This window comes from Oryx dammah, unplaced genomic scaffold, assembly GCF_014754425.2.
Source record: "Oryx dammah isolate SB20612 unplaced genomic scaffold, SCBI_Odam_1.1 HiC_scaffold_1, whole genome shotgun sequence".
NCBI lineage: Eukaryota > Metazoa > Chordata > Mammalia > Artiodactyla > Bovidae > Oryx > Oryx dammah.
This window is the reverse complement of record NW_024070185.1, coordinates 23,461,525-23,483,276: the sequence shown is the minus strand read 5'-3', so window position 1 is coordinate 23,483,276 and position 21,752 is coordinate 23,461,525. Positions and strand designations below refer to the sequence as shown.

The following is a 21,752-nucleotide window of genomic DNA, read 5'->3' as shown; positions in this document are numbered from 1 at the left end:
TCAACACCCGTAGATCTTCAGCAACTTTGAAAATGCCCTTTCCAACATGGATCCTAAGGGCCTGCCCCTACCTGGAGGAGGATGCTCTTATTACCATATATAACCCAACCACTGTTAATCATGTACAGGCAGAAATCAGGGTAGAAGCAGAAATCTGAGAGTAAATTTTCAGTTCTCCACGTCCAATAGTGCATTCCTTGGAAATACGATGCCCTGCCACATGTCCCAGTTTGCCAAAGACAACCCACTGTACTCACATTGTCCTGGGATAATTCTTCAATGTTCCAGTTTGGATGGTAAGTGGTCACCTAACCCAGAAAACAATTTCTGGGGATATTAACAGCTCTACTGTCCTTCTGTGAACCTGCAGCATCCCAACTTTAGGTTGTAAGCCTTGAATGAAATATAGTGTAAAATTATGTTGATTAAGGAACTTTAAAGCAAAACATCTGTTACTGTCTTCTGCAACTGCTGTTGTTACATACAGCATAAGAAATAGTGTTCAAGTGAAACCAGTTTGGTGGTTGTTGGCAGAATATATGGCTTCCCAGAGATTTACTAGAGGAGTGAGTGATGAATTTCCAAGAGGGTCAGATACTGGGCAGTTTTCCCAAACTCACTTTAACACAAAAGCTTTTTTCATAAAATGTCAAAAGAGGTCAATGTTTTACAAAATACTCCCACATTTTCACTCAACAAATATAGGTACCTAGTTTGTCCAGGAATTGTTCTCAGCAGTGTAACAAGACAAAGCCTTTGTCTTCATCAGGCTTTCATTTCAGTTGGTGGGGGGAGGGGTGGATAGGAAATAAACCTGTAAACAAGCATACATTATAATGTGGAAATCAATGATCTATTCCCTCAGTGATGGATATTCAAAATAAAGACCACAACAGTCATCCACTCTGAGGAATATTCACGAAGCAACCTGTCTTCAGACAAAGATCCGTTGTCTGTCAAAAGCCATGAATTGAGGGGCACCTTATTTTCTGAGCAGAAGTCTCCCATAACAAGTCTCCCCCTTTGAACTGAGTGTACTTCCTTCGTCATTAATATATATGTGCCTTTGGGGGGAGTCCGTCTGCCTTTGGCTTTTGTTCGTGGACTAGATTCATAACATGTGCTTTTAATACTCTTTCGTGTCCTATCGAGACTGAGGTATTATTTAAAATAGCATCCCTTTCCAAAGAAATGTGTATAGTTGCCTAGCACTCAGGGGATAAATTAGAACAAATGGAGAGTTACTACACTCCATGCCATACATCCCATCCCCTAGAGCTGGGACACGGGACAAGGAGGTGCTTTAAAACACCCGCACACACACACACACACACACACACACACACACACAAACCTCCTACCCTTTGATTCTGTGCAGAACAGAGACTCATATTTAAATGAATAAGCTAAGTTAAAACTTTCCCTCCTGGAACAAAGCAAGAGGAAAGCCTCTTTATGTTGCAGGGGCTATAGATGCCAGGGGCTGAGCCTGTCCCAAAGCTTCCCTCCGCTGCTCAAAAACTAAGCCAGCTTGCTGCATTTAGCACTTCTCCCCAGACCACCCACCCAGACACGGATACACAAACCACATGTGTGAGGAATGCTGTTCGGCTAGGAAATCGGTATCAGTATTTCAGCCTTATTACTTGCACAGACGGCCCTTTTAGTGCGACTCATTTGTTTTATCTTTTCAATAGCTTTGATTATTTTCTTTTAATGGCCTGGATTTATCCTTTTCTACCCTTTTGAAACTTCAGAGCTCCGCAGTGGGGGCTACATGTGCTGGGAGACACGTTACCAGGCAGAAGGAGCAAATTGCTTTGCCTTCGTGCACCACCATCTCCCTGTTCCCTGTGGCCACGTCTTCTGTGCACATGATCCCAATGCCCTGAGTTATTATCAATGTGGACTCAGGAGCCTTCTCATTCCAGCAGTAGATTATTTTTGTACAGCTATAGGGCCCAGTTATAATTAATGGAGTGTTTTCTCGTTTGTGCCTTGTATGTCTCTCCCTAGCGCTTGGGAACCACACTGGTTGCCCTTCTCTAATTAAGGGGAAATTAAGACCAAGAGGCTGCACCGACAGCCCAGGGCAAGTTAACAACCTCTGGAAAAGACTGGAAATGCCTCCAAGAGGAAGAGGCCACATAAACAGGAAGGTGTGGATACTATTACCGGGTGGAGAAAGCAGAAGCATTGAAATGTGCTCAGGCTTTTCTAGTTGGGTGGTACTCTGAGCAAGGGAACCCATAAAATACCCTTAGTTGCTCCACTAATCAGAACAAATGAGTCCATTTGTTTTGGACACCGCATCCCCAAATTCCCAAGCAGAGAGGTCTGGGCGTCAGGCCTCACTTCAGCTGCCATCTCTCTCTCCAGGACTCCCTGGGTATCCAGTGGGAATGCGATTCTGCACGGCATGGGGCGGTGGAGGGGGGTGCGGAAGTCTGGGGGGAGACTGAGGTTCAGTGCACTTCCCATATGAGAGCACTTGGGAGACAACATCCTGTCTTCAGCAAGCCCAGGATGCTTACCCTGACTTTCTCCATGTTGGAGAAAATGCAAGGCCATTATTTTAAAATAAACAAATGAATATCTAGGCTGAAACAAAGGGAAAAGATAGCCCAATTCAAGCATGGTCATTAGAAAGCTTAGCTGTCAGATGAGCCCATCTGGGACTGAGGCTTCCACACCTAAAACCAGTTGCTGGTTGATAAGATACAAAGCAGTCCACTATCGTCCCCTCAAGGGCTTGTCACCTAAAGATAAGGTTTCTCAAATCTGACCTCTCTCTACTCTTAAGCAGCATTACATAGAGCATTACAGCCAATCCCTTGGTTCCTTGCCAAACCAAAAGCATTCTCTGCTCTCTGTTGATGTAGTCTTTCTCCTTCCTGTCTAAACAAGGTAGCATTTCTTGCCGCTAGAGTAAATCCAAGACCTTTGTTAAGTTGTAAACAGAACCTCCCAGAGAAAAAAGGGGAAAAAGAAAAAAAATACCATGCACAAGTAACTTGGTTTATTCCAAGAATGTACCCTATCATTTCTTGCCCAATCTTTGCAGAGCTTAAAAAATGTACTGGCTTTAGGACACAGAATATGGTGCTAGACCCTGGGGACTCAAAGATGCATGCAGCAAAATGAATGCCCCCAGCTGTTTCTCATCTCACCATTCATTCTTCCTTAAGACCAGCATCACTTGTTGAGAAAGGCTGGGGGCTCATTTTTCTTGTATGCAAAGGGAAACCAAATCTTGGTCAAATGACTCTTAACAAATCAGGAAGACTGTACGCTGAAAAGAAAATGGAGCCACAACAAATTTGATATGAATTTAAGTAAAACACCTATTTCTGTCCATCTGTACTTACATTTCAACATGGGTTTTAGAGATGGGAAATACATCTTAACGAATGCCTTGTAGTTCACATAGTAGCATCTACACACACATACACAGTGTATCTTTCAACATTACTACACATACACACTCCATTAAAAAAAGATACTGACAGATTTATAAAACGTACTGGCCTTGCACTGTTAATTTCAAGAATACAATTACTTAATTTATTTTTGCACTGCATGGTAGCTCTAGCCACCGTTATGGATCTGTCAGCATTTCCATCATAACTCTACTTTCAGAATACTGGAGTACAAGTGCCAAAATACATATTTACAGTTTACAGACAGTGGTGGCTTTGTCTTCCTTTGACTTCTTCAATGCATCTTTACAAGGGATACTCAAGGATGGCAGTGCCTACATAATAAAAAAGCATCATAGAAAACAAAAGAGGTCAAAAGATGTAGACTTCCAGTCCAAGATTAGACTAAACCATGGGAATCGACTCCTCAACATTCACTGCGGTTGTAGTAGTCCGTACATTATACTCATAGCTTTAGAGCAATAGTCCAAAGCAAGATTTTAAGATATGTGTACATATGGAGTACACAGCATTAGTACACAAAAGTGCTAAGGGTGGAAAGTAACAAGCACACAGCAAACTTCTCCAGAGCAGATCACCTCCAGGGAGAAAAATGAACACACACCATCCAATAGCAACACGGGCCATTTCCAACACAAAACATCCAACTCTGTTACCTAGGGACACCTAAAACATTTTAAGAATAAAGTCTCTCTCAAATAGAAGTATGTCAACTTATTCACACGTGTGGGGCTCTAAACAGTATGTGGGATGGTATGCAAGCTGAAACTTTTTTTTTTTAAAGAGTAGCTGAGTCTGTAAAAGTTACCAGCAGAAACATTTTTGGTAGAAGACGTGTTTAGTGGAAGAAAACCAATTTTATTGGTTCTTCCCACAAAACAGGTGGGTAATTATTCAGATTACAGCAATTTGCTTTGCAATTTAAAAATGTTTGGGACACTCTCCTAGGAATTTTTTCTCCTAGAGATTTTGTCTCCTGATTTTAAGTTTTTATGTTCTTCCCTACTTTGACACAATATGCAAGCATATATAGACATATCTATTTGTCTACATAAAGAGATGTGGAATATAGTGAAGAAACAAAATAGCTGCACGCATTTTTGTTGCTAACATGCCTGCTATAAACTAAGCATATCTTTTTCTAAATATCCAGCTGCAAAACCAGAGGCAAATGCTAATTGATAAGGGGAGGTGAGGAAGTTCTGTACATAAATTTTTTTTTCCTTTGAATTGCTGAGGGAAAATTTAAAGTTTATTATACTCTGGTTGGCTTAAACCATATTCACACTCACCCAATTAATTTTATTGGAAACATCTATCTATCTATCTATCTATATATATATATACACACACACACACAAAAGAAATTAAACCTTGCCATTTTCCCTTCATGCTTAAAAAAAAACTGAAGCCACTGTTAAAACACACATGTCAAAAATATCTTAACAGGTTTCAAAGGTGAGTGTACATAAGCTTGGCAGAACTCAGTGGGTTTCTAAGTTCAACTTTTAGAATTGAATTGAAAGGGGGTTTATCATTTCTGCATTTAAAAATCAGATGAGAGCAAGAGTTCAACTTCTAAAAAAAACATTAATGACTCTTATTCTATTGGAATTTCATGGAAAACTCATTTTTCTGTCTCCGTGAAGGGTTAAATTTTCCTGAATTTTATCCATTCCAGTCAATATTCTGAAGACATTTGCTTTATTACCTAAATTTTAGGCCTAAAGTTTATCACTGTAATAGCTTCCCTTCTTACTATCCTTTTTGTCTGCTTACGTCTTATGTTAACCAGTTTCTTGGTCAGTAACCTAGGGAACAAAAACACCTTTACATTGCCAAATCACAGTTTTGGTCACACAATTTAGACACAAAAATAAAAATGGCCCATACTACATATATACATTTCTAGTTAAACTGCACAGATATTTTAGTTAAGCTACATACATTTCTGGCTTAATTAGAATGTGTGAATTAACATTTAGAAAAATTTCAAGAGTTTTAAATGTTGCAAACAATTCCATATAAGCATTGTCCGCCCCCTTCACCTGTAAAGTTAAAAAAGAAACAAAACACAGCTAAAATCACGCAATTCATCAGTCACCTGATGTTCAAAATAACTCGAAGTTCCTCTGTAATTAAACAGTGAGAAGTGGACTACGAAACAAATGCTTCAAGGATGGTCCTGCCAATCACAAAAGTCATAACATTATTGAAAAAGTACATTTGTCCTCAGAGAGGATGCTTTTGAGAAGTAATTTACAAGGAGCATGGCTGTATTATAATTTTTTTAAAGGAAAAAAATAGTGTCTTTGGATAGAAAAAAACAATGTAAAAAAAAAATCCCCTTTTTAAAATGCAGAAATAACTCCATTATCAATCTGCATTTACATTCCTGCCCAAAAGAATGGGTCTGGAAAGACCATTTTCTGTACAGACCCTAGTTAATCTCTGTATGAAAAGACAGCATCTGGCGTGGGAATCAACAAGGGAGATACTGGTCTATTAGCACACATAGAGACTTTCTTAAGGCTGATCCAGTGAACGAACCTTTGGATCCAGAAGTATTTCTTCGTTTTCTTTTCTTTTCAGTTGAATTCCTAGCACAAAAACTTGGTGCTGAACTGTTCGTATTTTGCATGTCTCCATTTATGGAGAAGATGGAATAATGACACCAAAAGTACTTTGGGTTTTTTTTTTTTCTTTTAAAAATAATTTGCTTTCTTTTGCATGCCACAGGACAGATTTCTAGTTTCAAAACAGGGTACATCAAGAACAAAGATATCCCCCCTCCCCAACCATCTTTATTGTCAACCATCTTTATTGTCACCAATACAAGAAATCCTTCTGGAAACATAAGCAAGTGACTAAATAGGTATCAAACCACTGAATCTACAAGTTAATACACAATCTGTTATGGCAGAATAATCAAGAGTTTTCCCCCAAAGAAAGATTTTAATTTTTCAAATATAAAAGAGTCTAAGAGGATCATATGAGAACAAACAAAAATCTCTTACTCCAGGTTTGACGGTAAAGATGGGTAACACACTGGCAGCTGAAGAAAGCTGAAACTCTTACTAATAAATAGATCCAAATTAAGAATTTCTACAACATTTCTTTAGAAAACAGAATCAGAATTCCTTTTGTTTTTTTTTAAATGATGATCCTGTGGAATGCATTCACTTCCATATTCATCTAATATCATAACAGTGAAACAGACACAAGGATGTTGATGACAGCTCAACAATGTAGGATGCAGGACGTTTACAGGTACACGTTTGTTTAAAAGTCCTACAGGTTTATTGACTAAGGCTAGACAGCAATTCATATGATCCTATTTGGTGCATTCACTACCATGGTCCAAGATCATTCATTATATGGATACAGCCAAGGACTGTAACTTTCAGGAAAAAAAGACCACAAAGGAGAAAATCAGGGTGGCTATTTGGTCCCCCCAGTTGATCATTTGTGTCCTGGAACTGGAAAAAAAGGTGGAAAATACAGACTGCAACGAGTTAAGGGACTTGGGAAAAGTTGCTGGAGAGTGGCACGGTATACGGAGTAAGGTCACTGGGCTTGGGATGGCAAGGGCGCTGCATTAAAAGAGCATCCACGGGACCGAGATTAGAATGTCTTGTGGTGTCATTCCCTCAACGACTCTATAGTATGCGATTAATAAATAGATCAGTTATGTAATAAGGCAGTGTGTTGAATATGCATTCGTCCTGTGGAATGAACCACCACAGAGAGAGACACGTGATACCATACACATTCTTTAAGTTTTCTCGTGTTGTGTTTGATCTGTTTGTTTTCAAGGCTATCCAGGCTAACTCTTCCCAGGGATTTCCTTGGAGAGAAGAGTGGTCCACTGAGGCTGGTTTGCTGAACCTCTCCTTTATCAAGAGATGATGACTGGCTTTAAAGAAAAATAAAGCTGAAGGTTGTTTGCTTTTTATTTTTTTCCCTTTTGGTTGCATCATTCTGAGTGTTTTCATATAAACAAACAAGGAAAAAAAAATCACAACCAAAAAAAAAAAAAACCAATAGTTTTTGATGCATCCAGTTGTTGTATCCTCAAGATGTTCCAGATGTTTCCAGGTAACTCTGTAGTTTACGAACTGTGGTTTTGTCCAGCGAGCAAAGGTCAAAATCAAATGTTGTGTTTGTGATATGAAAGTGTCCAGTTTCTTCTATAAGGTTCACAATCTAGAGGAATGAAGAACAGAAAGTTTAGGCAATAAGCAATAGGCATCAAAATGCAAAAAGAGAGGGAGAGAGTCAAATATGGAACCCAAGGGGTTAAGAGACTCATTTATAGAAAGAAGGTCCCATATTATTGATGGCACCAAACTACCTCTTAGCCAATTTGGTAGGTCAAAGGAATATTAACCCTTTGAACTTCTCAATGAGAGCAGATTACCTGTTCTCATCATTCATATTTTTTAAACTGATTCCTAACTTTTAAGTCATCAACAGACTATTTTACTATAGGGGTGGGAGTGAGAATGGGTAGTTAGTGGGAAATACAATTTCAAGACCCTTTTAAAAATTAGTTACTGACCCAAAGGACAGTGGCTGTACTTAACAGATGAAAGGAAATTACAGCCTAGGAATAACAAAACTCCTTATAAAAATATGTACATGCAGAACACATATCAATATAATGATCATTTTTCTTTCTGATTACCTTATTGTTGAAAGTTTAGAAAATGCAATAAACCCACCAAAAAAAAAAAAAGAAACCATTTCCATTTCCACCTCCCTAAAGATATGGGCAGTGACTATAGATGGGCTCCAGGAAGACTTCTGGGGTGCTAGGACTGTTTCACTACTTGGTTTGAGTACTGGTGACAAAAGATGTGTTCACTTTGTTAAAATTGATCTAGCTACACATTTTGTTATGCTTCCACAAAAAATAAATAAAAATCTATATTCATTCCATCAGTCATGTTCAGTGGATGGCCTTGAGTATTTGGAGGTAATAGGTATTATCTACAGAAAGAAAGGATGCCTTTGTCTCCCCATTTGGAATAGCTCTACCTCATTCCTTGAATTGGCTCCAACTTCCAGAAATATGATCAACAAAGCGGTGACAGAGGCACTGTTGGTTTTGCCTCGTTTTCAGGAGGACACTTTCTAAGGTTTCAACACTAACAATGATGTCGGTTATCCTGTTATGTGTCATTCTATTCCTATTTTACAAATAATATTATCAGAAATAGATACTGTGCCTGGGTAGTGTGGGTTTTAGGTATGTTTGTTGTGAGTAAATTGGAATGGAGGGAGATTAATTTTAGAAAGCTTTGTGAAGGAAAGAGGAAAATCACCACCAAGATGAAAGAAAAACTATCTGTGCAGAGAAACCAACTGGCAACCCATTTGGCTTATTTGTAGTTGTCTGTTGGCTTATTTGTAGTTGTCTGTTATCCTCTATCACTTGCTTCTGTTCTTTTTCAATCATCCTAAGAGGAGTAATTTTAATTATTCAGTCTATTATTTATTCAATGAAGTTTTAGATTACCTAATCTGGAGTTGAAAACAGCAGAATGGAAACTTTTGACCTTCTCTTCTTACAATTAGTTTTCTTCAAAAAACAGTAAATTTGCGAATGGTTCCCTATGGGTCAGTGGCTCTCAATAGAAAATGCGCTCCCCATTCCTGACATATTTGACTGCCACAGAAACATAAAAGGCACAGTGAACCTCAATCCAATTAATTGCACAACTCCAGACTGAGCTGTTATTGCCTTATTCAACTTCTGGAACTTGTTTTTTTTTTTTTTTTTTACAGATATAACTATGGGTTTAATAACAAAACCAGGTACTCCCCTTGCAAAATCATGACAGTCACAGCAGACTGCCTACCTCCTATTCATGTGTTCTTTCTTCTTTCCTAGCAGAAGCTTGACTTTCTGGGAGTGGCCATACACCCAGCTAAAACACTGGCCTCCCAGACCCATCTGCAGCACTAGGCAGACACTGCTATTCACGGTTTGTCAAAAGTCAGTGGGCTTTTAGGAAAAGTTTCAGAAAGGTATGGACTATGGGCAGGTGGCTTCTGCCCTCTGCTCCCTTCCTGTCTGGAAAGAAGATGCAACTCTGGAAGTGCAGCAGCTGTCTTCCCCTCATGTGGATAAATCAATGATATGAAAGATGGCAGAGCAGGATGGCAATGAGTCTATGTCCTCAGTTGCATCTTTTAAGCCACCACACCAACCATGAATCACTTACCTCCAGGCCTATTATTATATGGGATGGCAGGGAGGCAGGATGCAGGGGTAGAGAGGGAGCCTTACTTGCTTAACCCACTAGACTCAGAGTTCAATTATATGCATCAAGAGATTATCTGAAGGCGTGTTTCTGATTATGGTTAAAGTACGATAAAGTAAGAATTTATCAAGCTAGATCTTATTAACACCAAAGATCTAAAATGAACTCTCGTTGGCTTTATTAGTTAATAGTTACAGGATAAGTCACCCCCATACATCTATGTGCATAGAGAAAGACGCACACACAGCTATGTCCACAAATACAAGCCTTTCAAGGCAATCCAATACTTACTATATATTTAACATTAATTGAATTAACAGTACTTTCCAGAGTAAATTATCTTTTTTGCTGCATTGATTAGAAATACTAAAGACCAACTGAAAATGTGTAAACTTCAGTACAGCAACAAACAGCCCCTTCAGAGAGCTCTTTGAGGATGGAAACAAATAGCCTTTCAATTTATGCAATAGAAGCAAATGACAATTATCCCAGAGTGTGGCTCCTCTTCTCAGTGAGCTGGCCAGCAGGTAAATGCCCAAACATTCAGAACAGAGAATCCTGAATTTGGCATATTGAATCCTGTCTCTTTTCATACTGTTCATGGGGTCCTCAAGGCAAGAATAGTGATGTGGTTTGCCATTCCCTTCTCCAGATCATGGCATCCGGTCCCATCACTTCATGGCAAATAGATGGGGAAACAATGGAAACAGTGACAGACTTTATTTTGGGGGGCTCCAAAATCACTGCAGATGGTGACTGCAGCCATGAAATTAAAAGACACTTGCTCCTTGGAAGAAAAACTATGACCAACCTAGACAGCATATCAAAAAGCAGAGAGACATTACTTTGCTGACAAAGGTCCATTTAGACAAAGCTATGGTTTTTCCAGTAGTCATGAATGGTTGTGAGAGTTGGACTATGAAGAAAGCTGAGTGCCAAAGAATTAATGCTTTTGAACTGTGGTGTTAAAGAAGACTCTTGAGAGTCCCTTGGACTACAAGGAGATCCAACCAGTCAATCCTAAAGATATCAGTCCTCAATATTCATTGGAAGGACTGATGCTGAGGCTGAAGTTCCAGTACTCTGGCCACCTGATGCGAAGAACTGACTCACTGGAAAAGAACCTGATGCTGGGAAAGACTGAAGGCAGGAGGAGAAGGGGATGACAGAGGATGAGATGGTTGGATGGCATCACCAATTTGATGGACATGAGTTTGAGCAAGCTCCAGGAGTTGGTGATGGACAGGAAAGCCTGGCAGTCGCAAACAGTCAGACATGACTGAGCAACTGAACTGAACTGATCCTGACTCTGCTCTTTGAATGACATTGGACAGAACATCAGAACCTCTGAGCCTCAATTTCCTCATCTGTAAAATGGGGACAATGCCACCCATTCTACCTATCATGCAATGTTGTTTAGAGGATCAAATAATATACAGAACACGAAGCTTCTTTATAAGCTGAAAATTGCTGCACAGATGAGGGCAACATGATTATGACTACCATGTAGACATAAACTTATCCTCAATTATCCAGGAGGTAACCAGACAGTGCATGAGTTTTCACACCCAGTGCTTTTTCCTCTGCCCCTCATTGACTGTTGGCCATTTCATCAGCACTAAAACAAATGAAGCAGGGAAAATGCCAGAAGCTAAAAGTCAGAAAAGATCTCCTTGAAATTAAAAAAAAAAAAAAAAGTTTAAAAAAAGTTTGTAGGAGGGAGGAAAGAAAACAGGGAGAATAGCAGCTGAAGGAAAGTAGTTGAAATAACAAGGGATTTCCCTGGAGGGTCAGTGGTTAAGATTTTGCCTTCCACTGCAAGCAGTGTGGGTTCAATCCCTGGTCGAGGAGCTAAGATCCCACATGACTCATGGCCAAGAAATCAAAACATTAAACAGAAGAAATATTGTAGTAAATCCAAAAAAGATGTTAAAAATGGTCCACATCAAAAACAAACATATCTTTTTTAAATGACAAACTAAAACCATAATGTGGAGGTAAAGAGGCACAGTCCTACATTTTCTCTTGAAAATGACAGGCAACTCACCATTGTAAGAAAATAAAATTCTGTGACTCAATCTAGTTGCTCACTAATTACTAAACAATAAATAGAAGACAGAATAATAAAAATACCTTCTAGAAAAGACCACTTGGTTTTAAAGCAAATAAACACATTTACTCACTAGGATATTCAACCCCCTCCCCTCACGGGCACTGTACTATCTTGTAGGTTCCGGGGCTTTGATTACAGCTCTCCTGCCTCCTCCATAAACAGCACACCCCACCCTGCCTGCAGCCACAAACACACAAAGAAACGAAGGGGATCTGATCAATCTCACTAAATGAGCCCTGCATTTTTTATAGGAGCTTGTAAGAATGCATCAAGGTAGAGGCAAAGACAGCCTTAGAACAGTAGCAGTTCCAACAGATGGGGTGTTCAGGACTGTTTGCCAATGGGAACAGCATTAATGACTTGAATTATTAGAGCATGAATCTACACCCTCAATTAAGTAAAGACTTCATAAAGAAAAATAAATGTGGGTTTCTTTCCAGGAATCCTGATAGTTAGAACATCAGAAACAGAGCATTAACATGCTTCATGGTAATGACACAAGCCACACAGCCCACAGACACCACCCCGCTGGTCCCTGAAGGACGCCCTGCTGCCGTACCATAGGATTCCCCGATCTGCAAATGCACCAGGAGCCACCCTGGTGTCGTTACCTTGCATCATACTGCAATGATGAATCTAACTCCAAAATAGTAGTAGTGATAAAAGACAGAGTGACTGCAGAGGAGGAAAGCAGGCAAGGGCACACAGTATGTTATAGTAGTGAAAGAGGAACAGCATGTAAATGGCTGAGCCCATTCTTCAGATGACGGCAGTTGTGAAAATATTTGTGATGGATTATTTCCTGCCACATCAGCTTTGGACGGGGTACGATGCAGGTTTGTTTGTTTTTTTTTTTTTAAGGGGAAAGATCCACTTGTTTAAGTCTATGGCTTCTTCCCCCAACCCTGGTTATAAAAGTCATAAAAAATTATAAAAAGGTAATAAATTATTTGTAGTCTGGTTTTACATATATTTGCATATATGTATGCAGTTGTAGATATATGTATGTATGTATATAGGCTTCCCTGATGGCTCAGCGGTAAAGAATCTGCCTGCAAAGCAGGAGACGCGAGTTTGATCCCTGGGCTGGGAAGATCTCCTGGAGAAGAGAATGGTAACCCACTCCAGTATTCTTGCCTGGAAAATCCCATGGACAGGGTCTACAGTCCAGAAAGTCCCAAAAAGTCAGACACAATTGAGCGACTGAACACACACATACACACACACATATATATTTTTTAAAGGATTCTTTTTACCCAAACAGCCTCTTCACTGAGTAAGAAGTCATGAACAAGTTTTGCTTCTGTCTGGAGGGAGTCAGGGCTGGGGTGAGCTAGGTCTTCCTGCAGAATGGTCCCTGCTGTGCGGGCAGGGAAGCCCCCTCTATGGCTGTGACAACATGTGCTCTATTGAGGTTAGGAAGTGGGCCATCAGGCTCCAGTCTTCAAGGAATTCTAAAATACAACAGGAGATTCTCCAGGGTGGAGAAGATCACTTTCGGCAAAACACTTCTCAGGGAGAGTTCTCCACGTTGTTATAACACTCTGCCATACCATTTATTCCCCATCGCCCTAAAGAAAATTCTGAGTATAATAGCTGTTACCTAAACTGTTGAACCAGTCTCTAAGGAAGCCCTGGTTTTCCTCAGAGGTTATTTTTTTCCTCCTGAGGAGGATGCAAGCCCAGACTCAGAGCTGGAACTGCAAGAGAGTTTAGAAGTGTTCAATCTCCCTTTCCAAATAAATGTTAAACATGTGGTTTAAAGAAGAATGAAATTATTAGTCAGTCCAAGGTACTGACATCTCTGGTTTTGACTGTGTCCACTGTACTACATTGTTACCTGATGGAAAAGGGCCTTAAGAACACAGCCTCTCTTGATCCAATGCTTTCTGTTCATTAACCTAGGTGCCGGGTGCCAGCACTGCGTGACCCCAGAGTAAAAAAGAGATAAACCGCTTTTTGTGGGCCAAATAAAAATGTCAGGCCAGATTTTCTGAGAGGATGCCTTTCATAGGGAAAGAACTGGGATGGGATCCTGGGGTCACTAGAAATCCTGTCTCAGGTGCTGTGGTCTGCGTGGCAGAGAAGACGTAGACTCTGTGGAATGCAGTCCACAGGATGAGCAGCGCTCGAGGTGGGGAATAACATCAGTGCTCAGTAGTGCTATGCTTTACAATAGGAATTAATTAAGCAGCAAATCATGACAGGACACGCACCATGGCATCATAATCACAAGCCTCGGCTGCATTACAAGGCAAAAGGCCAAAGACCAGGAGCTTTCAACCGGCCTGGGAATGCAATTAGGCTGAAACGCTGTGGGCCCGGGAGTGCCTTTATGCCAGGTTAAAAATTCATAGATATCACTTTCTCCCTCTAGAATGCTAAAATAATCCACTTCCATGAAACTCTCCTGTTAAGCCACCTTCCCTCACAATGCTTTCAAAGGTCAAAATAAAGGGCAATGTGAGATTGGGATGCCAATGACACCCCATGGTAAGACCCTGCCCAATGGCATAGTATCCTCGATTCCCTGGCTAGCTTTCTGTGAGAAGGGGGTCCCAATGCTGCTCAAACATCTATCTTGCTCTCCTGTGAGACACTATTTAGGTCCAGTTTGTTCAATAATAGCTTTATTAGACAGCTTTTCCACAGTGGTTCAGAGCTGGTGCTCAGGGGAAAATGGGAAAATCAGCTAAATAGATTTACCATAACCATTCAGGCAATGGGCCCCAAATAATTGCCAAGTGGCAGGCTAACTGACTAGTTTTCAGTTGTACAGAAAAAACTGAAGAAAATACTCTTGATATACTAGGATATGTCTTAGAGCAAGCCACTCAGATCCTGCTCCCTGATCTATTACACACTTAGATAGACATGCAAGAAATGCAACTTATCCTCAATTAAGAATTATAGGTCTGTAGTCTTCTGTTCAAGTCTGAAACTCTAGAAGGTTTAAAAAGCTTATCACACCAATCAGGGAACTTGCAAAGTTTGAGAGTATGTATTTATAGATTTAACCAAAAATGTACACAGAATATAAATGTGACCATCAGCCATTAAATATTAAACACACACACACATATACACACAGCTGGGGTAGATTAAGTACTAACATCAAGTTACTTGAAAGCAGTCTTTAAAAAAAAATTCAAGCAGCAAAATAATCTACAAAGCTACCCTGGAATTTAGAACACAACCTTCACTTTGAGTATTAAAGAAAAATTATTTTATCTCTAATTTTTGATGCAATGGGCACATATACTGTAACTGTATGAAAACTAAAAACCACCCTCCTTCTCAAAACATCAAATTGTACTAATGGAAGTGTCCCCACTCTAAAGTATTCCACAGTTGAGTTCATAATAATAGAATGTATGTTAAACAAGATAAGACAAAAGAGGAAAATATTTATTTTCCTTAGAATAGCATTGGCAAAGGTTACTAAATTGAATCACAAATGTTTACAGCACTTGACTGCAGTTCTTATCACTGTTTTCCCATGAAACCAGAAGCCTGGCCCCAAAGGTTTCTGCATTCCTCCCATCCCCTCCGTCAGCCCACATGACAGCATCAGACGCCTTGAGATCAGTATATTGCAGCATCGTCACTTCCCCAAGTGCCCCGTTTTCACTGTCTGTGGCACCAAGGAAGCCCCTCCTCCCCAAATACTCTGCAAGTGGCACTGGCCCAGAGAGCGTGAGGCCAGTGTGGCCTCCAGGTGCTGTCACACCAGCGCAGGACAAACCAGACCTCAAGGCTTCTGGAAAGGGTGGTGTTCAGAAGCCTTCCTCACCTGCTGCAGAATGTGTCTTTCCCTCAACGTCATCAGCCTTCTGTGAAGCTCTACCAGTTCATCGAGGTATGCCTGAAAGACAATGGTATGCCCTCAATGACAAGCATTTAGGAAGCAGTTCAAAAATAAAAGGATCAACAAAGTAAGAACATACCAGAGGTGGTTAGAGGTTGCACATTCTACCTTCTACCCTAAGCTGTGTGGATGCACTGCCCAAGGCCTTTGCAGACCAATTCTCCTTTAGCCAACTAGTACTTTTTCAAGGCAGCTTTTTTACAAAAAAGGGCAATTTGTAAACTTATTTGCTCCCAAGTAAACAGGATTAACCCTCTCCCAACAATGCCTCTAAAGAGAGAAAAGGAATTCAATGAAAAAAATGTGAGCTTAAGCATATTATCATAGTACATATTCTTTTTTTCAATTAATCTTCCATCTTAGGCTTTTTTCTCTTAGTTATAATGTTTCTAAGTTTGAACATGGAAGTATCAATGCACATTACTAATTATGTAATTAGGGCAAATTGGAGGGAGGGTGGGGAACCTCTCCTGGTCATATCTAACATAGCCACTGAACAGCAAGTAATGTCTTACGAAATGTCTTACGAAAAATAGAGGTCACTATCCAAATTAGCATCTGGCTTGTCAAGAGTTCCCCTGAGAAAGGCAGAGGTACACCTTCATGTGCTCAGACTCGTGTCTTTGTTAGCATAAACGCCTGGGTATTCTTTGTGCCATTTTCAATGAAAGCAAATAAAGGTTTGTGAAGCATTATCCAGGACTACCCCAATCCTGAAAAGCATGTGAGGACCCTGCTTACAACAGGACACAAACCCCCAACAACTCTGGAAGTCAGATTTTGGATGCGTGACTGCACGTGAGGGGAAACCACACTGCGCTGGGATCAGATGTCCTGCTCACTTAAGTCTGAGGTTCCTGAACCCTCCACCTCCACCACAGCCCTCTCGCCTCCTAACTCCATGTGCCTGAAACCCCTTGGCAATCATGGATAGCAAAAGGCCAAGTTTACCTTGTTTACTGGAGATGTAAACAAGACTTGGAAAATAAACTACAAAGCACTGGGAAGAAGCGCCTGTCATTTGGGGATTTCAGGCCCTTCTGATGAAGAAAATGAAACGAGAACCAGCAAGAATGATCAAGGGAAACACAAAGAAACAAGAGTGTCAGTGCTACCTTACTCACAGTAACAGACTAGAAACCTACCTTGTCACATTCGCCATTCTTTATTTGCTTATCTGATTTGCTTTGCTTTATTGGACTTTTCACTTCAAGAATCTAGGGATCAAAGAGAACACAGTTAAATTTGATTGCTAGCACTGCTTGGCTAACCTGCCACATAAACAGAGGCACTATGAATGAAATGTATAATAACATCACTTTCCAAAGGGCATTTGTCCTCCTCACATTTTATTTCTTCTCCTCTAATCTGACTTTCTCTGGGAAAATAAACTACTTATATCTGAAATGCTGAGTCAGGGCAATAGAACTTAAAAAAAAAAAAAAGTGAGGATAAGGAAATTGATCTAAGCTTCCAAGGCTGCTTCTCTTTAGTGACAACACTCTCACACATATGCACAGCAGCTGAGTTGTAGTAGATTACAGTCCCCTCTGGCAAGAAATGTTTCTTATTCATCCTGTTGTTTCACATGACTACCCGTGTTCAGTGCAGTAAGGATAAGACAAACACTCAAATACCCTTTCTAGTACCTGCCTCTTGGATTCTAAAAAGTACTCCTGTCTACTAAATTGAGCAAAGTTTGGAAGTGAAGGTGCCTGCCACACTGGCTGCTCCCAACTTGGAATCCTCCTACTCAAGAAATAAAAGAGCCAGGACCATTTTCTGTATTCTAAGAAATAATGTGTTTACCCATGATAAAATCCCTGGTGCCTTTCCTTTGATCTGAACCAATTATAGCTTAGGTTATGAACAGCAGTTTTGCATACTGTTCAGACGGTGGGGAGTTACATTTCTAATTAATAAAAAGGAGAAATACATTATTACTTAATAAACACAGTTGATTAATTAGAATTTTTAAAATTGAGAATTATGCTTAAAATGGTGAGAACCATTGAAATTACTGATGAGTGTTTACAGACATATAAAAACATAAAGGCAAAGGTAATTTGTCTTTTTCATTATATTCTCATTATCAAGTGAATTATAATCTGAAGCTAATATTGAGGAAGAAAATGCCAAAAAAGAAGATATTGAAGAAGTTTACTCTGCTTTAGCACACACACACACACAAGCCTCACGGTTCTGTTCAAAGGTCTACCACTTCCAAAATGCACAGAAGATTTTAAAAATGAGTCCACATTTACTTTGTAATATAACTTGCAGAGAGAGCATTGATTGGGCTCAGAAACCCAAGTTCAGGTACCAGCCCTATCAATTCAGTGTTTTTTGAACTTTGACAAAAATGAGACAAATAAAATGAGAGCTAGGAGCAAGGGAGCATCCAGGTTCCCATTTAGCCATGAAATTTTCTACTGCTAATAAGCACTTTACTTGCTGAGGATGACACTCTAGAAAAGACCAAATATTTCTCAAAAGGAATACATATTCATTTGAATTTAGGAAAATGTATAAGAAGTGAGCTCCTAACAGCATCTTGCCTGAGAATCGCCTTTATTCCTTCGTTTTTAAGATTAAGATACCAGATGACCAACGTGACCGGGCTAATTTCAAACATAATACTTCTGGCAACACAAGGAAATTACTTAATCGCAGAGGCAAAGCAATAGCTTTTAGTAAAGGAAACCAAACACCCCCACTACATTCAGAACTCCCTTCTCTATTTTGGCTGGAAATGGGACCTCGAGGGAATGTTCGTTCGCACTGAGACCTAGGATTAAGTAGGTCAGTAGATGGCACTCCTCGCCAACTCAGATACAGGGCTGGGCCAAGCAGAGCCGATCTGCTGTGAAGGCAGGCCAGAGGAAAAATACAGCCCCTGTCTCGCCTGCCTTGTGCTTTAGAAAACGGAATTTTGTTCCCATCATATCCTTCTCCTGAGTACCCCACCATTCCTGCCCCACGTCATTGTTCTCTGGGGACCAAGTGACCGAGAACTCTCTGTGGGGCACACAGAGTTGTGAACTAGGTTGAGAGAGTTCCACCACCTTCTCTTCAAAGCAGAAAACAGAACACGCAGGGCGCTGAAATCCCATCCTACACATTCCATAAGGGCTGCGGCACAGGAGGCCCAATGACACTGAAATCCTGGTTTCTTTCTTCTGAAGCTGCAGAGGCAGGAACAAAAGCCCCGGGTGTCAGTGATCCGCCTCGAGTTACTGAGTGGCTGCCCAGAGAGGGCTCAGTTAATCTTCCTGCTTTGATCTCTCCCTGCTCCAAAATAAACAGCTTTGTCAAAACCTCATTCTGAGAGCTGATCCATGCTGAAGACAATTGTTTTATTTATGATCATTTCTTATCTTTAAGGAAACGACTCCAGAATAGAAAAATATGGCACCTTGTCTTCCACAGGCCGATTTCAAACCAGTTTAACTGGATGGACTCTTTGATTTCATTCAACACGCCTCGCAGGCTGATAGGTGATTTATGATATTGTGAATATTAACTTGGGTCCGATGGATCGCTTCCTTCCTTTGAGGCCCCTCCCTCTCCTCCCTCCCCTTCAATAGTTTCAGCCAAAAAGGATCTAGAATTTTGATTTTGTTTGAAATTCACATAAAGAAGTTTGAAGTTAAAAAAAAAAAAAAAAAAACCTTTAGTTAAAATGGCACAGCATTATTCCTCTCTATTAAGCTGTAGGGAGAAGAAACAGCCACCCAGACTGCTGAGAGGCACCAAGTATGCACGTGATAGTCTCTGAAAATAGAACTATGATGAGTTGCACTTCTATCCTTAATCTGAGGATCTGGCTTGAGAATCAGATTTTCAAGATTATTATTTTTCTGTATTCTTTTGTGAGGACTGACAACTCAATTACTCAGCAGATGGATTCTCTACCGCTGGGTCTTTGATGTTAACGATCACTAGTAGCTCCCAACAATACTCAGGTTAATTACTTGATTTGTTGACATATGGCTCTCTCTCTGTTCACTTTTTTTCCTAAGAATTAAAAATGTCTGACTCAATGAGCACTTTCTCTCTGCCCCAGTTCCTAGAAAATTGAGAAAAGGTAAGGAAACCATAGCTTTGCCTGGTAATTTAGAAAACTTTGAGACTATTATCAACCTACAGAGAGAGAGAGAATAGTGAAGAGTTATGAAAGAAGAAGACTCAAGAGTCTGCCCATTTCACAGTTTGGCCTTCCTGGTATGTTTTCGCTTATTTCACGTGAAATTTCAGATCATCTCATCATCATCACTATCACACTCACACACACACACACACACGACTAAACACACTCCAGTTCTAAGACACAGGTCCAAAGAGGAAAGCATCCTTGGGGTAAATATATGTACATATACCTATATTTCCTACCCTAAACTACATATATTTCCTACCCTAAACTAGTGAAAAGTGAAAGCATATGGACCTCCTTATTATCCTTATAGGTGTATGGAGAAAGTGACATATAACTGAGTATTCCTGACAGATTGATGATTCACATGTGTGAAGCTACATTTGTCAAATAAACATATGCCAAGAAACCAGTGGTATGCTATTTAATCGGCTAAAGTAATTTTTTACCCTTTCTAGATAGATGGTACCATTTCAATTTTGTTTTGCTTTTTTTCATTCTGCCAGACAGTCAATAAAAAAAAAAAAAAAAGTCTGACAAAGAATCTAAACCTTTCCCTGAAACCAGGGCCAAGTCAAGACTGCAGCAGGTCCAGGAAGAGACTAGCGCAGTTCTGTCTGCAAGGCAAGACGGTGGCTTGTTGAAGTTGCATTTATTTAGCAAGCATAGTTTTCACTCCACCTGGGAACAATGCTGAAGGAGACTATTGTAGGGCACAAAAGCACCTCCTATAATGCCCTGCACTCCTGGCCCTGCCAAGGCCACCATCACCGCCCAGGAAGAATCCTAATTCCAATACACCACCCACTGGAAGCAGAAATCAGGCCTACATAGGTTGAAATTGAATATAAAAATATATTCAAGGTCCAAATGCTATTCTATTGACAGCTCATACTGAAGCACACAATTATCAAAGAATCCTCCAAGTTATCTAGTCAGCCAACCTAGGGCCCTTCTCAACTGACTGGCAACGATGGCTATGCCCATGGTCCTCACTTTCCCCTGACATGCTTGACTTGGGAGTACTGGGCAGCCACACTCGAGGTGACGGCTGGCTGGGTCATGGCTATGGCTGGCCCTGGAGGTGGGGAGACCCGTGGACTGTGGGGAGTTAGGATAAGGAAAAAGAAAGTACAACTCCCTGCAGGCCAGCCTGTAATGGATGACGAGGTGGGGCCTGCTGTCACATGCAGGACACAAAGAAACTGCAGATGAACTATAACTGGTGAGGTCAAGAACACTGATATTATTCCTACTTAATAATGGAGGCTTTAAGTTGTAGATCAATTAAATGAGGAATTTTAAATTTTAAGAGATTTTTGCTTTATATGAAATTTGAAATGAAAAAGTCTTCAGCTATAAAAATCACATCTTCCCCATTAAAGAAAGATCACCAATTTCAAGGACAAGGCCATTTAAAAAAATAGGTAGGACACCTGTGAAACAATAATTTTACAAACCACATTTTCAACTTAACATTCATATGGTAACTTGAATTAAGCAATTATTGTGAGGTCTCATGGAATCTGTCTAAATAAGGAAAAAAGAATAACATGGTAATAATCAACCCAATGCATAATGAGGTTTTTTTTACAATACTTGAAAACAGCTTATTTTAGCAAGTGTTTAAAATAATCATTCATTTAACAAAAGTTCTTCATCACAGCTTTGCAAGCTCTGCCTAGACCTATCCAAATAACTATATTCTTTACTCTGATTATCAAATTAATAAGCTTTCCTTAGGCTGGATTTATAACAACAGTAATTATGACCATTGTCTACTCTATATTTTATAAATGATTCCTTATAATCCCAAGTGATAATCCTTTTTTCCCCGGGTAAGCACAGAGGCAGAGCACCTATACTAACCATATATCATCAACTGTTTGCCAAGAGGTACGAACCATGC

General features: G+C 40.1%; 1 protein-coding gene across 1 annotated transcript in view; it reads right to left on the bottom strand.

Moving 5' to 3' along the window:
- Positions 1-3,316: 3,316 nt before the first annotated feature.
- MLLT3 (MLLT3 super elongation complex subunit) overlaps positions 3,317-21,752 on the bottom strand; it is a 284,266-nt gene continuing 265,830 nt past the window's right edge. The window contains exons 9-11 of the mRNA XM_040238388.1: positions 16,836-16,907; positions 15,616-15,687; positions 3,317-7,646 (exon numbers count right to left, since the gene is read on the bottom strand). Coding sequence (XP_040094322.1) covers positions 7,515-7,646; positions 15,616-15,687; positions 16,836-16,907 — 276 coding nt within the window. The 3' untranslated portion in view covers positions 3,317-7,514. The remainder of the gene's footprint in view (positions 7,647-15,615; positions 15,688-16,835; positions 16,908-21,752) is intronic.